The sequence below is a fragment of the Leucopleurus acutus genome (assembly GCF_964270905.1).
Source record: "Leucopleurus acutus genome assembly, chromosome: 1".
Lineage (NCBI taxonomy): Eukaryota > Metazoa > Chordata > Mammalia > Artiodactyla > Delphinidae > Leucopleurus > Leucopleurus acutus.
This window is the reverse complement of record NC_139142.1, coordinates 140,155,099-140,172,559: the sequence shown is the minus strand read 5'-3', so window position 1 is coordinate 140,172,559 and position 17,461 is coordinate 140,155,099. Positions and strand designations below refer to the sequence as shown.

The following is a 17,461-nucleotide window of genomic DNA, read 5'->3' as shown; positions in this document are numbered from 1 at the left end:
ACTTATAATTCTGAGGAGGTGAAAGAGAAATACATTTTAAATGTATATAATACGTTTTGGTCACTTAAATCCTGGTTTTTTTCTTTCTCATGAAGACTCCACACCTCATTTAAATAAGTTAAAAGGAATTCCATGTAGATTCCTTTGCAAGAAATATGGTGTTATTCTAAGCATGTCATTCTTCTTTGGAAAAATGAATCAAAGTAAAGGTTGCCTAATGTTTCACTAGGCAAGAATTCAGGTACTCACCTTTTCAGTTTTAGAGTGGAACTATCTAAACAAGGTTCATTTCTGGGGATAGGTAATTAAGAGGGAGGCAAATAATCTTTATAGCTAAATATAGTTAAAAATTCCCAGGGCTTTCTCCAATTATTACATTGTTTAAACTGTTAGGTATTTTGCTAAAATTTAGCAGGTTTTATTCTGCAGACATTCCATAGTAGAGTGGGAATTTACAAATACCACATGACCTCATGGACATGCCCATTAGAAAGTATATCAGGATCCTAATTTTTATTCAAAATAATTGCCCAATAAAAATTGAATCAGTCTTTTGTATATAAAGAATTTCTTCATAAAACCTTACATTTCTTCTCTTATTGCTTATTAGATAGATGATGGGAAAAGCATACGGTATAAAGACCTCTACGCACTATTTGAACAGATTTTGGAAAAGACCATGAGGCTTGAGCAGCGTGATTGGAGTGAATCTCCAGTCAGAGTTTGGGTCAACACTTTTAAAGTGTTTTTAGATGAATATATGAATGAATTCAAGACTCTGGAATATATACCCACAAAGGTAAATATATTTTGATTTCTAAAAGGATTCAGTTATGAATTCTTCTTAAGAGTCTGGGACACCTGGTATTTGAGAAAAACATTACAGTGAACATGTCAACTACTTTAGCACTACTTTAGATCCAGCAAACTCCATTCTGTCCTAAAAGTTCATCAGACTGTATTATCAAAGCCTTCTGCCATTAATATATTCGTCACTGAGTTAAAATGTAATGTTGTGCCATTAAGATTATACCCTCAGCTTTGATAGAGGTCAGTACATAAATTTCCTTTCGAAAAACAGCGGTTAAAGATGTGATTAGTTGTATCATCTAGTGGCCTTTATGTAAGGACCCACGAATTATATTTCTCCTTGAATTAGGTTTTAGGAAAATGTATGTTTCTGAATATCTATATAATAGTAATAATAAACTTTATTTATTGAGTACCAGGAATTATACTAGGTGTTTGATATTTTATTTATTTCTTACTTCAGCCCTATTAAATAATTATTATGAAATTCTTATTACAGAAGAGATAGTAGGCTTAGAGAAGGTTGTCAGTGTGTTTCCTTTCAATACCCCAACTGAAATAATTAGGTATCTGATTATTGGGTAGCAGGAATACAGTTAATCCTTTTTATTGTCTCCCATTTTATTTTCAGTTATTCTGATTTATGTATATTTAGATTTATAAAACATTTGAAATCATTTTGAAGTAATCAGATATAAATAAATCTTTGGAAATTCTTCTGTTCTACATCTAAGTTGGGGTCTTAATGTTATGCAGAAGAAGATTTTTATTAGGCTTATTCTGCCTTTGTTTGTAATTTTAAAAGGTTAGATTGAGATTGTTCTCTACTATGGCTAACAGGAAATGTCATATGTAAAAGAACTTTTCCATGTCCCAGATGATACCTTTTTAAAAAAAAAATTTCTTTTTATTTTTGGCTGCATTGGGTCTTCGTTGCTGCACGCGGGCTTTTCTCTAGTTGTGGCGAGCCGGGGCTACTCTTTCTTGTGGTGCGTGGGCTTCTCATTGCGCTGGCTTCTCTTCTTGCGGAGCACGGGCCCTAGGCGTGCGGGCTTCAGTAGTTGTGGCATGCAGGCTCTAGAGTGCAGGCTCAGGAATTGTGGCGCACGGGCTTAGTTGCTCCACGGCATATGTGGATCTTCCCAGAGCAGGGCTCAAACCCATGTCCCCTGTGTTGGCAGGCGGATTCTTAACCACGGCGCCACCAAGAAAGTCCTCCAGATGATACCTTTTGTTTTTTAATTTAATTTAATTTATTTTTTTATACAGCAGGTTCTTATTAGTTACCCATTTTATACATATTAGTGTATATATGTCAATCCCAATCTCCCAGTTCATCCCACCACCAGCCCCGCCGCCACGTTCCTCCCTTGGTGTCCATACGTTTGTTCTCTACATCTGTGTCTCAATTTCTGCCCTGCAAATGCCTCATCTGTACCATTTTTCTAGGTTCCACATATATGCATTAATATACAATATTTGTTTTTCTCTTTCTGACTTACTTCACTCTGTATGACAGTGTCTAGATCCATCCACGTCTCTACAAATGACAATTTCGTTCCTTTTTATGGCTGAGTAATATTCTATTGTGTATATGTACCACATCTTCTTTATCCATTCGTCTGTCGATGGGCATTTAGGTTGCTTCCATGACCTGGCTATTGTAAATAGTGCTGCAGTGAACATTGAGGTGCATGTGTCTTTTTGAATTATGGTTTTCTCTGGGTATATGCCCAGTAGTGGGATTGCTGGATCATATGGTAATTCTATTTTTAGCTTTTTAAGGAACCTCCATACTTTTCTCCATCAATTTACATTCCCACCAACAGTGTAAGAGGGTTATCTTTTCTTCACACCCTCTCCAGCATTTGTTGTTTGTAGATTTTCTGAAGATGCCCATTCTAATTGGTGTGAGGTGATACCTCATTATAGTTTTGATTTGCATTTCTGTAATAATTAGTGATGTTGAGCAGCTTTTCATGTGCTTCGTGGCTATCTGTATGTCTTCTTTGGAGAAATGTCTATTTAGGTCTTCTGCCCATTTTTGGATTGGGTTGTTTGTTTCTTTAATATTGAGCTGCATGAGCTGTTTATATATTTTAGAGATTAATCCTTTGTCCATTGATTCGTTTGCGAATATTTTCTCCCATTTGGAGGGTTCTCTTTTCGTCTTGTTTATGGTTTCCTTTGCTGTGCAAAAGCTTTTACGTTTCATTAGGTCCCATTTCTTTATTTTTGTTTTTATTTCCATTACTCTAGGAGGTGGATCAAAAAAGATCTTGCTGTGATTTATGTCAAAGAGTGTTTTTTTCCTGTGTTTTCCTCTAAGAGTTTTATAGTGTCCTGTCTTACATTTAGGTCTCTAATCCATTTTAGGTGTATTTTTGTGTATGGTGTTAGGGAGTATTCTACTTTCATTCTTTTACATGTAGCTGTCCAGTTTTCCCAGCACCACTTATTGAAGAGACTGTCTTTTCTCCATTATATATCCTTGCCTCCTTTGTCATAGATTAGTTGACCATAGGTGCGTGGGTTTATCTCTGGGCTTTCTATCTTGTTCCATTGATCTATGTTTCTATTTTTGTGCCAGTGCCATATTGTCTTGATTACTATAGCTTTGTAGTATAGTCTGAAGTCAAGGAGTCTGATTCCTCCAGCTCCGTTTTTTTCCCTCAAGTTTGCTTTGGCTATTTGGGGTCTGTTGTGTCTCCATACACATTTTAAGATTTTTTTGTTCTAGTTCTGTAAAAAAAAATGCCATTGGTAGTTTGAAATGGATTGCATTGAGTCTGTAGATTGCTTTGGGTGGAATAATCATTTTCACAATACTGATTCTTGCAATCCACGATCATGGTATATCTCTCCATCTGTTTTTGTCATCTTTGATTACTTATATCCATGTCTTACAGTTTTCTGAATACAGGCGTTTTACCTCCTTAGGTAGGTTTATTCCTAGGTATTTTTTGTTGTTGTTATTGTTGAAGTGGTGAATGGGATTGTTCCTTAATTTCTCTTTCTGATCTTTTGTTGTTAGTGTATAGGAATGCAAGAGATTTCTGTGCATTAATTTTGTATCCTGCAACTTTACCAGATTCATTGATTAGCTGTATTAGTTTTCTTGTGGCATCTTTAGGATTCTCTATGTATAGTATCATGTCATCTGCAAACAGTGACAGGTTTACTTAAGCTTTTCCAATTTGAATTCCTTTTATTTCTTTTTCTTCTCTGATTGCCATGGCTAAGACTTCCAAAACTGTTGGATAATAGTGGTGAGAATGGACATCCTTGTCTTGTTCCTGATCTTAGAGGAAATGCTTTCAGTTTTTCACCATTGAGAATGATGTTTGCTATGGGTTTGTCATATATGGCCTTTATTATGTTGAGGTAGGTTCCCTCTATGCCCACTTTCTGGAAAGTTTTTATCATAAACAAGTGTTGAATTTTGTTAAAAGCTTTTTCTGCATCTATTGAGATGATCATATGGTTTTTATGCTTCAATTTGTTAATATGGAGTATCACGTTGAATTGCATATATTGAAGATTCCTTGCATCCCTGGGATAAATCCCACTTGATCATGGTGTATGGTCCTTTTAATGTGTTGTTGAATTCTGATTGCTAGTATTTTGTTGAGGATTTTTGCATCTATAATCATCAGTGATATTGGTCTGTAATTTTCTTTTTCTGTAGTATCTTTGTCTGGTTTTGGTATCAGGGTGATGGTGACCTCATAGAATGAGTTTGGGAATGTTCCTTCCTCTGCAGTTTTTTGGAAGGGTTTGAGAAGGATGGGTGTTAGCTCTTCTCTAAATGTTTGATATAATTCATCTATGAAGCCATCTGGTCCTGGACTTTGTTTGTTGGAAGATTTTTACTCACAGTTTCAATTTCCTTACTTGTGATTGGTCTGTTCATATTTTCTGTTTCTTCCTGGTTCAGTCTTGGAAGGTTATACCTTTCTAAGAATTTGTCCATTTCTTGCAGGTTGTCCATTTTATTGGCATAGAGTTGCTTGTAGTAGTCTCTTAGGATGCTTTGTATTTCTGCAGTGTTGGTTGTGACTTCTCCTTTTTCATTTCTAATTTTATTGATTTGAGTCCTCTCCCTCTTTTTCTTGATGAGTCTGGTTAATGGTTTATCAATTTTGTTTATCTTCTCAAAGAACCAGCTTTTAGTTTTATCGATCTTTGCTATTGTTTTCTTTGTTTCTACTTCATTTATTTCTTCTCTGCTCTTTATGATTTCTTTCCTTCTACTAACTTTGGGTTTTGTTTGTTCTTCTTTCTCAGTTCCTTTAGGTGTAGGGTTAGATTGTTTATTTGAGATTTTTCTTGTTTCCTGAACTAGGATTGTATTGCTATAAACTTCCCTCTTAGAACTGCTTTTGCTGCATCCCATAGCTTTTGAATCATCGTGTTTTTGTTGTAATTTGTTTCCAGTTATTTTTTGATTTCCTCTTTGATTTCTTCAGTGATCACTTGGTTATTTAGTAAGGTGTTGTTTAGCCTCCATGTGTTTGTGTTTTTTACATTTTTTTCCCTGTAATTGATTTCTAATCTCATAGTGTTGTGGTCAGAAAAGATACTTGATATGATTTCAGTCTTCTTAAATTTACTGAGGCTTGATTTGTGACCCAAGATGTGATGTATCCTGGAGGATGTTCCATGTGCACTTGAGAAGAAAATATAATCTGCTGTTTTTGGATAAAATGTCCTATAAATATCAATTAAATCTATCTGGTCTATTGTGTCATGTAAAGCTTATGTTTTCTTATTAATTTTCTGTTTGGATGATGTGTCCATTGGTGTAAGTGAGGTGTTAAAAGTCCCCCACTATTATTGTGTTATTGTCGATTTCCTCTTTTATAGCTGTTAGCATTTGCCTTATGTATTGACATGCTCCTGTGTTGGGTGCATATATGTTTATAATTTTTATATCTTCTTCTTGGATTGATCTCTGGATCATTATGTAGTGTCCTTCCTTGTTTCTTGTAACATTCTTTATTTTAAAGTCTGTTTAATCTGATATGAGAATTGCTACTCCAGCTTTCTTTTGAGTTTCACTTGCATGGAATATCTTTTCCATCCCCTCACTTTTAATCTGTATGTGTCCCTAGATCTGAAGTGGGTCTCTTGTAGACAGCATATACATGGGTCTTGTTTTTGTATCCATTCAGCAAGCCTGTGCCTTTTGGTTGGCGCATTTAATCCATTCACGTTTAAGGTAATTATCGATATGTATGTTCCTATGACCATTTTCTTAATTGTTATGGGTTTGTTTTTGTAGGTCCTTTTCTTCTCTTGTGTTTTCCACTTAGAGAAGTTCTTTATCACTTGCTGTAGAGCTGGTTTGGAGGTGCTGAATTCTCTTAGCTTTTGCTTGTCTGTAAAGCGTTTGATTTCTCCATCGAATCTCTATGAGGTCCTTGCTGGGTAGAATAATCTTGGTTGTAGGTTCTTCCCTTTCATCACTTTAAATATATCATGCCACTCCCTCTGGCTTGTAGAGCTTCTGCTGAGAAATGAGCTGTTAACCTTATGGGAGATCCCTTGTATATTATTTGTTGTTTTTCCCTTGTTGCTTTCAGTAATTTTTCTTTGTCTTTATTTTTGTCAAATTGATTGCTATGTGTCTCCGAATGTTCCTCCTTGGGTTTATCTGGTATGGGACTCTCTGCGCTTCCTAGACTTGCATGGCTATTTCCTTTCCCATGTTAGGGAAGTTTTCCACTATAATCTCTTCAAATATCTTCTCTGGTCCTTTCTCTCTCTCTTCTCCTTCTGGGACCCCTATAATGCGAATGTTGTTGTGTTTAATGTTGTCCCAGAGGTCTCTTAGGCTGTCTTCATTTCTTTTCATTCTTTTTTCTTTATTTTGTTCCACAGCAGTGAATTCCACCATTCTGTCTTCCAGGTCACTTATCCATTCTTCTGCCTCAGTTATTCTGCTACTGATTCCTTCTAGTGTAGTTTTCATTTCAGTTATTGTATTGTTCATCTCTGTTTGTTTGTTCTTTATTTCTTCTAAGTCTTTGTTAAACATTTCTTGCATCTTCTCGATCTTTGCGCCCATTATTTTTCCGAGGTCCTGGATCATCTTCACTATCATTATTCTGAATTCTTTTTCTGGAAGGTTGCCCATCTCCACTTCATTTAGTTGTTTTTCTGGGGTTTTATCTTGTCCCTTCCTCTGGTACATAGCCCTCTGCCTTTTCTATCTTTCTGTGAATGTGGTTTTTGTCCCACAGGCTGCAGGGTTGTAGTTCTTCTTGCTTCTGCTGTCTGCCCTCTGGTGGATGAGGCTATCTAAGAGGCTTGATGGGAGGGACTGGTGGTGGGTAGAGCTGACTGTTGCTCTGTTGGGCAGAGCTCAGTAAAACTTTAATCCACTTGACTGTTGATGGGTGGGTCTGGGTTCCCTCCCTGTTGGTTGTTTGGCCTGAGGCAACCCATCACTGGAGCCTACCTGGGCTCTTTGGTGGGGCTAATGACAGACTCTGGGAGGGCTCACACCAAGGAGTACTTCCCAGAACTTCTGCTGCCAGTGTCCTTGTCCCCACGGTGAGCCACAGCCCCCACCCCCGCCTCTGCAGGAGCCCCTCCAACACTAGCAGGTAGGTCTGGTTCAGTCTCCCCTGGGGTCACTGCTCCTTCCCGAGTCCCGATGCGTACACTACTTTGTATGTGCCCTCCAAGAGTGGAGTCTCTTTTTCCCCAAGTCCTGTCGAAATTCTGCAGTCAAATCCCACTAGCCTTCAAAGTCTGATTCTCTAGGAGTTCCTCCTCCCGTTGCCAGACCCTCAGGTTGGGAAGCCTGACGTGGGGCTCAGAACCTTCACTTCAGTGGGTGGACTTCTGTGGTATAAGTGTTCTCCAGTTTGTGAGTCATCCACCCAGCAGTTATGGGATTTGATTTTATTGTGATTGTGCCCCTCCTACCATCTCATTGTGGCTTCTCCTTTGTCTTTGCTATGTGGGGTATCTTTTTTGGTGAGTTCCAGTGTCTTCCTGTCGATGATTGTTCAGCAGTTAGTTGTGGTTCTGGTGTTCTCGCAAGAGGGAGTGAGTGCTCGTCCTTCTACTCCGCCTTCTTGAACCAATCTCCAATACCTTTTATATTTAGCTCTAGGATGGAGAGTTTTCTAGAGCCAAAATATGCAAAGTGCAATCTTTGAAATTAATAATCAGGTTATTAATGTTTAAAATAAAATAATCATTTAAATTAATAATGGTGTGGCTTCTGGGCAGAACTGAGGTTTAAAAAGATAATTTCTAAAGTATCCTTCCATTCTGTTGCTTTTATGAGCACTGTGTTTTACTAAACATAAATTTTTTTCTCACATATGCTTACTAGCACTGCACGTTTCCTCTGGAGGAATAAAGAGCTGCTTATTTTATTACCTGTTGAGCAAAAATCTCAGCATTTGCAAAGAAGTAAGAAACTATGTTAGTCTTTGTTATATCACATTTTCTGTATTTCTTTCCAACCAGGTGCCAAAAACAGAGAGAAAGAAAAGAAGGAAAAAAGAAGCTGATTTAGTAAGTCGTAATCTATTTTTTTTATGTTACTAAAAAGTAATTTTTAGACCACTAGTCTGAGCTGTATCATACAGTATTTCTGTGGAAATATTTAAAGAATAAGTTTATCAGATGCCTAGGGGGTAATCATTTACGTCTTTACAAAAATTTAGAATGACAAATGTGTCTTGAATTCTTTGGCTTGACTTGTTATTAATGATGCCTTCCTAAAATGGTAGAAAACTGAAATGTTTACTCATGAAAAGTACAAATATGAACCCTTTTCAGAAGTAGGGGTAGGGAAGGAGTTTTTTAAGGAGCTCTCCCTCCCTTCTGAGGAATATGAGGACTATTTAGGATTTTACAAATGTAAGTCCTAATTCAAGAGACATTCCCAAAGGCATTTGAGCATATTTTACCATTGTTCATGTTTTTATCTTTTGTGTTATATGTCTCTATTGCATACTTTACCATAATCTCTGTAATTGCAAGGATGAGTTAAGCCCTAGAGGAGCTCATAATCTGCTAGTGAAGGCAGGCATTTAAAAAATTACTACTTTTATTTATTTATTTATTTATTTTTTTTTTAAAATTACTACTTTTAGATGTGATAAGTATTATAGTAGATAGTACAAAGTGCTGTGGAAATACAGAAAGAGAGAATGAAGCAATACTTTACAGAAGAAAAGATGTTTTTGCTAGTTCTTATCAAGTGAGTAGTAGTTTAGACAGGCAGTATCTAGCCAGAGGGAAAGAGTATGTCCAGAGACACATGAGTGAAAAACCTGGCATGTTGAGCCAGTAGCTTTAATAGGCTCAAGTATTGCATGTTTATGTGGGGGTGGCTGGAAATGTAGGTAGAACTCTGGCCAGCACTCTACCTCCAAAATGCATCTAATATCTGACCATTTCACACCACCTCCACTGCTATTACAGTAGTCCAGTAATACTATGTGTTGTCTCATAATTGATCTGCCTTCTTATATTCTTCTCCCCTTACAGTTTTCTACATAATAGCCATAATGAACATTTAAAAACAAAAATCAGGTCATGTTCCTCCTCTACTCAGAACTCTCTAGTGACTTCCAGTGTTACTCAGAGTAAAACTCAAGAGTTCTTACCATGCCTACAAGACTCGACATGATCTTGACCTTGACCTCTCTAAGCTTCATTTCTTCCCACTCTCCCCCTGTTCCCTCTGCTTCAGTTGCATTTGCCTCCACCACCTTCTCCTCTTTCTTCCCAAGTTGTTTCCCCTGCTCGTCCTGTCTTCCTCCATTTCCCCTGAAAATGTTAAGCTTTAGGGCCTACAGAACCTGGATTCACCCCTGCCAATGGTAAATTCTAATCCTAGAATATTTATTGTTAACCTTATTAATAAATCAGGATTATAAATCATCCCCTATCACTTGTAAACCAAATTCTAAGGTTTTTTAGATCATTGCTTGTCACTTTTCCACTGTGTGTGTTAGAAGCATGATCTGACTCTATTTTAGCATGATCTTACCTGTTAAAGAGTTTCTTCCTTTACATGGAAGAAAAAGGAATCCTGAAAGTAGGATATTTAAGCCCTTAGCCTGGCTTACTTTTGTTCACCAATGGAGAAACTTTAGACAACTTAATCTTTGAGTCTCAATGTCCTCATGTATATAATGGGAGTATATATTATATAAAATAGGAGTAAAATAGAATTACATAAAACAGGTGTAATGTCACCCACCACTGAGGATTTTTGAGATTGTGTATGAAGTAAAACGTAGGGAAGGTGGAGGAGTAACAGGAAGGCACCTGTTATTTAACAGGTAGTGTTTAGGCCTTCTATACATTTTAAGCCTTATAAGAATAATCTTTTTCATATCAATGAGGAAAAGAACAATACCTTGAGATAAAAATGAGTAAAGCATATGACATTAAAAAAAAAGAAAATTCATTAATTCAACTGCTGTTATATTTCAGGGCCTGTGATAAGTGTAGGCCATAGAAAGAAATGTTAAGAAATATATGAATAAATGTTTATACTTAATAGTATTCAAATTAAAATGAAACAACAGTGATTTTCTACTTTGTCCATCTATGAGCAAAGTTAAATTAGTTACCTAGTTTGGAAAGATAAAGAAATATATAGATTTTTTTCAATACTGCAGATGGGGTTATTTGCATAACCTTCTTGGAGAAGGTACTTTAATAATGGTGTATTAAAAGCCTTAAAAATATTAAAAACAAAACCAAAAAACCTTTGACGCAGCAATTCCGCATACAGGAATTTATCCAGTGGATATATCAATTTGTTCACACTGACATGTACAGGCTCTTTATTGAAGAGGAATTTGTAATAAATAAACGTTTTGAAAACAACCTAAATCAGTAAGGAAATAGTTAAATAAATTAGATACATCTATATAATATAATACTGATTGGCATTAAAGTAAGAGAAACCATTCTTCAAGATGTTTTATTAATTAAAAAGAGCAAAGAGCCAAACACTATATAGAAAGCTACTATTCGTATATTTTTAAAAAACCAAAATACGTTTATAACTGTACACACACACACACACACACACACACACACACACACACACACAATATCTGAAAGTATGCACAGGAAACTGGTATCAGTGATTATTTCTATAAGAGGAACTAAACAGTTGGAATTCAGAGGTGAAAGAAGGGTTTTCATTGTATTCTAATTTGTACCTTTTGATCCATTTAGAATAAAGTAATTTTTTAATGAAACTAACTTAATATTAAGAGTTCCAGTAGAGGAAAATAATGTGCATGTGTGTGATTTACAGTTTCATTAAATAGAAGGATATCTGTGTGATAAAATGTCAATATCTGGAAATATTTGAGACATCACAGAGCCAAGGTCATATTATAAAGCTGTGGGATGGATGAACTGTGAGTTAGATCTTTTTCATTTAGTTAGTTGGTTATTTGATTAATTAAGACAAAAATGACTACTAATACTCCCCTAAATGTACGTATGTATGTGTAAATGTGTGTATATATGTATTTATTTATTTAAAAAAATTGAGATATAATTGACATATAACATTATACTACTTTCAGGTGTACAACATAATGATTCAGTATTTGAACTATACCATATAGTTACCAAAATGGTAACAGTACCATTTTATAATCCCACCTGAAATATCTGAGGGTTCCAGTCTCTCCACATCCTCACCAATAGTTGGTTTTGTCTAATAGTTATAGCTATTCTAGAGGGTATGAAGTGGTTTCCCATCATGGTTCGGATTTGCATTTCTCTGGTAACTAATGATTTGAGCAGCTTTTCATGTGCCTCTTGGCCATTTATACTTCTTTGATGAACTGGCTATTCAATATTTTGCCCATTTAAAAAATTGAGTTGTCTTCTTATTAATACAGTTCTTCCTGTATTCTAGGTAGAAGTCCTTTATCAGATATACGATTTGCAAATATATTCTCTGAGTCTGTGGTTTATCTTTTTATTTTCTTAATGGTACTTTGAAGTAAAAGTTGTAAATTTTAGTGAAGTCCAGAACAATGGATTTTAATGTTACAGAATATGAAGAGTTGATCGGTGTGGTTTTAGATTCCATATTTCAATTAACCTTTAAGTTACCATTTGCAGAGTTTTAATATTGTGTCATTTTCTGAAAGGACAATTAAATTATTTTTCCATTTTCGAATTTCATATCTGTATGAAGCTGAATTTTCTTCATATTTTTCAAACTTAATTGCATACTGCCACCAGATTGCATACAGAAGTGGATATGAGAATCCAGTTGTCCTTTATTAAGCCAGACATCAAAGAGGTTTACAAAAATGTAAAACAGTACCCCTCTTGTCATTACTTTTTTTTTTTTTTGGCGGTATGCGGGCCTCTCGCTGTTGTGGCCTCTCCCGTCGCGGAGCACAGGCTCCGGACGCGCAGGCCCAGCGGCCATGGCTCACGGGCCCAGCCGCTCCGCGGCATGTGGGATCTTCCCGGACCGGGGCCTGAACCCGCATCCCCTGCATCGGCAGGCGGACTCTCAACCACTGCGCCACCAGGGAAGTCCTCATTACTTTTTTTGTGTGTTTTATTTATTTATTTTTACGGTACGCGGGCCTCTCACTGTTGTGGCCTCTCCCATTGTGGAGCACAGGCTCCGGACGCGCAGGCTCAGCGGCCATGGCTCACGGGCCCAGCCGCTCTGCGGCATGTGGGATCTTCCCGGACCGGGGCACGAACCCACATCCCCTGCATTGGCAGGCAGACTCTCAACCACTGCGCCACCAGGGAAGCCCTGTGTGTTTTAAAGATACAGTTGTTTTTCAGTAAAATGTTACTTATGTTAACATGGAATATGTTTAATGATAATTTTAAGTGAATTGGATAGTTAAATTTTTTTTAGTTTTAATTTCTAACTCATATAAATAGAAGTATCTTGAGATCATCAGTAATTTTCAGAAGTGTGAAAGATTCTTGAGATTAAAAATAAAAATTTGAGAACCACTGCTTTTAATTTAACATGCGAATTCAGAGTTGCGTAAGACAGCTCTTAAATGTTTATAGCATTGTTTTCTGATTTTCATATAAGTTGTTTTTGTCTCTACTAGATTGTTCGCTTTTTGAAAGCAGGGATCATATATTTTACCTTTATTTTATTTCTCAGATCATAATTCTCCTCCTGGAATAAGTACCCAATGAAGACAACAGGGAATTGAAGGATTTCCCATTGCCCGACATGTTAGGGCAGCATTTACTGTGTTGGCTTTAACATAGATAGCTGTATTTTTTCCTTCAGGTAGAAGAGCACAATGGTCACATCTTTAAAGCCACCCAGTATAGCATCCCTACATACTGTGAGTACTGTTCTTCTTTGATATGGATAATGGACCGAGCCTCTGTTTGCAAATGTAAGTATGAGAGTTCTTTGAGGAATTTTTTAACCATTTGATATTTCTGTTTCCATGAGTTTTCTTAAATCTTCTTTAACATTAAGGAATAATTCACACTCCCTAATTCTTTAACTTCATCTCTCATTATAGTTCCCTTTACCTACTCTTTGTTGGCAAATAAGATATTTTGGTGTTCTTTGGTTACTGTACTTGCAGCTCACTCCATCTGAAATGCTCTTCTCTCAGATGTTAGTATGACATACTACTTCAGTTGATTCTTGTCTCCACCCTCCTATCTAAAATGCCACCCTGTCCCCCAATTCTCTGTCCCTTTACTCAGCTTTTCTAGTCTTTATAGTAGTTATCACCACCCAAGATGATGTTAAGTATTCATTTGTTTTCTTGTTTGTCTGTCCCACTAGAATGTGTTCTCTGTAAGGTCAGGAAACTTATCTGTCTCTTCTGTATACCTAGAAGTATACAGAACAGTTCTGGCACATTATAAGTTTTAGTAAATATTTATTGGGTAGATGGACCTATAGATGGTTGGATGAATTAATGAACAAATTCTTAGATTATAACCAGAAAGTTACTTTTTTCTACTATAATTCTTTATCAAAACCTTTAAATCCTAGAATGTGAGTGGAGATTTTTTGTGGGTCAGCTTGGTTCTGGCTTACAGAGGGTCTTTAGCGTCTACTCCTGTCATTCCATACATCTATCCTGGTGCTTTTAATAATTTTGTGAGTCTTTGTTTACTAGTGGGCCAGAACTGAATAAAAGAAATATTAGGAAGGGTTGTGTCCAGTATGACAACAAGGATGGAAATCATGTTCACCATAGTGAAATCAGCACTTGGATATTGCTGGATATGTTCATTTGTTCTATGGTTCAAAAGTGGTTTTCTTTTTGTTTTATTATCAGTAGTCTAAAAAAATTGCAGTGAAAGTGAAATTGGGAGTAGTTTGCCATGTACTTGACTGTTTAATGTTAGTGTGATTCCTGTAGGTTTGGTATGATTTTCTCTGTGATCTGAAACTGAAAATACAAAGAATCTGCTTTTTTTTTTTTAATGACTTGGGTGGATTTGGTTTGATTTTTTAACAGCATTAACTAACTTTTTTTGTGCTTATACTGGTGATTTCTCCAGTACAATGGTATGGTCTCCCCTCCTTGATCTTGGCTTTGAAAACCCCTCAAGTCATGCTTTAGAAGCTCAAGAAGGATATTCAGGTGTTGATGTGCAGGAGCCAGAGCTGGTGTACCAAAATGATGTAGGCCAAGTAGTTTCTCCGTATTCTCCTCTCAGCGTGCCCTTCGCACCTACTGCTGCCTAGGCACCCTGTTATCTCCTGCTCCGAGAAATTATTTCTGCTCTTAACTTCTTCCTTATCTCATCTTCCCAATCACTACTGATATTCTTTATGTTCTGTTTCCTCAGAGCTCTATTCTGGACCTTCTAGGATAGTAAATAAGGCCTTTCTTATATCTTAGTATGCTACCAAATTTGTTTTTATTTTAGTAAAGGTCTTTGACAGTAATGCTTTTCTTACCCATTGGAATGATTCTTAATAGGTATTTCTTTCATTTTAGCAGATCGTAGAACAAATTTAAGAGGGGAACATGAGCACTAGTTTGTGAATCAGACCACAGAGATACATATTCTGCTGGAATATGGTGGGGACAGGGGAGGAGGGGTGGGCAATCTTGAAAGAATAAAAAGCTTTTTCATAGACAGTGGTTAGAAATTTTAGGTATGTTTTTCAACTTCATTTTTCTGAATTGAATGAATTAAGACAATTTTTCATTCTAATACCATACAAAGTATATGTATGTGATACTATAGCAGTCTCAGCTTTAAAGGAAAAAATTTATGCTCAGAATAAAGCAGTAAACTTACTAAATTCTTGTCACTGATGTACAGACTTCTGAAAATGCTACATTCTTAACCTATTTTTCAGTATGCAAGTATGCTTGTCATAAGAGGTGCTGTCTGAAAACCACAGCCAAGTGCTCTAAAAAGGTAAGAAGTTATCATCTATGAGTAATAAATAACAGGTCTGTTGGTTTTTCGTGCCTTGTAGAAAGAAATCAAGGCCTCTTTGATGATTTTATAGAGTAGCAGTTTTCAAACTTTTTGGCCACAAATCACAGTAAGAAATACATTTTATATCATAATCCAGCATACACATATAGAGGGATGTGTATATATAACTGAATCGATTTTCCTGGAACTATATTTACCTTTACTACATGGGAACTACTAAACTGATTTCACAACCGACAACTTATTAAAACACTTCTTTTAAAGGTTTCCTACTTCTTTAAACACTCATAAGTGTTTCTAGAAATTGTCTTGAAAGTGGTAGGCTACAATTAAAGATTTTAACATGAACAGTAAAATTCACCAGCATAGTTGGTGTTTTTACATATTTCTACTTGGATACACAGATCTAAAAGATACTGAACATGTGCTCTGCTACCTTTATGCTTCAATGAAGCAACAATTTTGGAAATATTTCAGGCTTTTATTGGTGTATAATCACATTTTCTTATTTATTAGTCACATATAATTTTAACAATACTATGCAAATCTGAACTATAATAAAATGTGTGTGCATGTTTACAGCCCTTGTATATAGTTTGCATCTGTTCCAAATTAGTAGACAAACATGGCAAAGTACAAAGAGAAATTTGACAAAGTGCTTAAAATACAACGAAGGTGGGGCATCTGCTTCCAGCTAAGACGAAGTACCTTCTGGCAGACTAATATTCATGCTCATGCTGAGAATAGCTGAAAAAAGTCTGTTGCCTAGCATTAGAAAGCTGCCCAGGCAAATTGAATTTAGGGGCCTAGATCCTACAGAGAAGAGAATTACAGATTGGTGAATCTATATCTATGAGATGTTTCTCTCCTACTGGGAGTTTGTCAATTTTTGTTGTAGGGCAGGAAACCAAGATTCTGGGCAGAGGGCCACACTTAAGAGTCAGAGAAGCCATCAGTACTCTTAGAAATCTGATAGAGTTATAGAGACAAAAGTTGGAGTTTGGGATTGCCAGGACTTGAGGGACCATGATCCAAACATATAGAGAAGTGAGCCTGAAACTCAGAGGTTTTTCCCTCAAGGCGTTTTCTGAATTCTTAAGCTGCACAGGGCAAGAGGCTAAGAAGCTAAACAGAAAAGCAAATTAAGAGTATTTTGCATCTCACAGTGTCAAAGACAGAAAAATTGGACTTGGATGACCCACCTTTGAAAAAGGACCCTAGTCAATACTCTAGACTCTTCAGTGAGACCTGTGAAGAGGTATACCCCAGGAAGGAGGATGAAGCATTGATAGCATTGATCAACTGAGTTTTATAAAAACTGCAAGGTAGTCCTTGATTGGATTAAGATGATCTCTTCCTTTTTCTAGCTACCCACCTACAGAGAATAGCATGAATTCTCTCTAAAGAGAGGTAACATTGTTGAGAGCCTTTACAGTTTGTTCATATATGAAATTAGACATTAAGAAATGAGACTAAGAAATAAACAGACAATATCTGTAGACTCATAGATGACCCATTACCGAATTCACACATGTACTTAAAAAATTTTTAATTAATATGTTTAGATGCTCGACAAAAAGATTTAAAATGGGGCTTCCCTGGTGGCGCAGTGGTTGAGAGTCCACCTGCCGATGCAGGGGACACAGGTTTGTGCCCCAGTCCAGGAAGATCCCACATGCAGCGGAGCGGCTGGGCCCATGAGCCATGGCCGCTGAGCCTGCACATCCGGAGCCTGTGCTCCGCAATGGGAGAGGCCACAATAGTGAGAGGCCCGCGTACCGGAAAAAAAAAAAAAAAAGATTTTAAATGTCTTTTTTATCATAAAATTGAAATATATGTATATAAAAAAGAGCCAAATGGAAATTATAAAAATAAAAAATGAAATTGTAAACTCAAAAGATAGGTTTAACAGTGTATTGGCCATAGGAGAAGAGAAGATTGGTGAGCTGAAAAATAGATAAGTAGAGACATCCAAGCATGGAGAGTAAAAAGAATGGGGAAATACAGAAATAAACATAGAGACATATGGGAAAGGATGGAAGTTTCTTAAATGTGTGCAGTTGGAGTCCAGGAAGAAAAGAGAACAAGGGAGAAGCAGCATTTTAAGAGCTAATGGTCAACACGTCAACCACTTTCAACCTAAAGTGGGATAAATACAAAGAAAATCATACAAGATGAACAGTCCTCCAAATGGAAGAAAAGGAAAATTTCTTAAAAG

The 17,461-nt window shown here is 36.5% G+C and overlaps 1 protein-coding gene across 2 annotated transcripts in view; it reads left to right on the top strand.

Annotated features, from left to right (window-relative positions):
- The window catches only part of MYO9A (myosin IXA), a gene marked incomplete at its 3' end in the record, with an annotated part of 220,604 nt that overhangs the window by 165,580 nt on the left and 37,563 nt on the right, over window positions 1-17,461 (top strand). For both annotated transcript variants that reach the window (XM_082860992.1, XM_082860993.1), the window contains 4 exons: window positions 611-799; window positions 8,299-8,346; window positions 13,103-13,214; window positions 15,158-15,219. In XM_082860992.1, coding sequence (XP_082717118.1) covers window positions 611-799; window positions 8,299-8,346; window positions 13,103-13,214; window positions 15,158-15,219 — 411 coding nt within the window. The remainder of the gene's footprint in view (window positions 1-610; window positions 800-8,298; window positions 8,347-13,102; window positions 13,215-15,157; window positions 15,220-17,461) is intronic.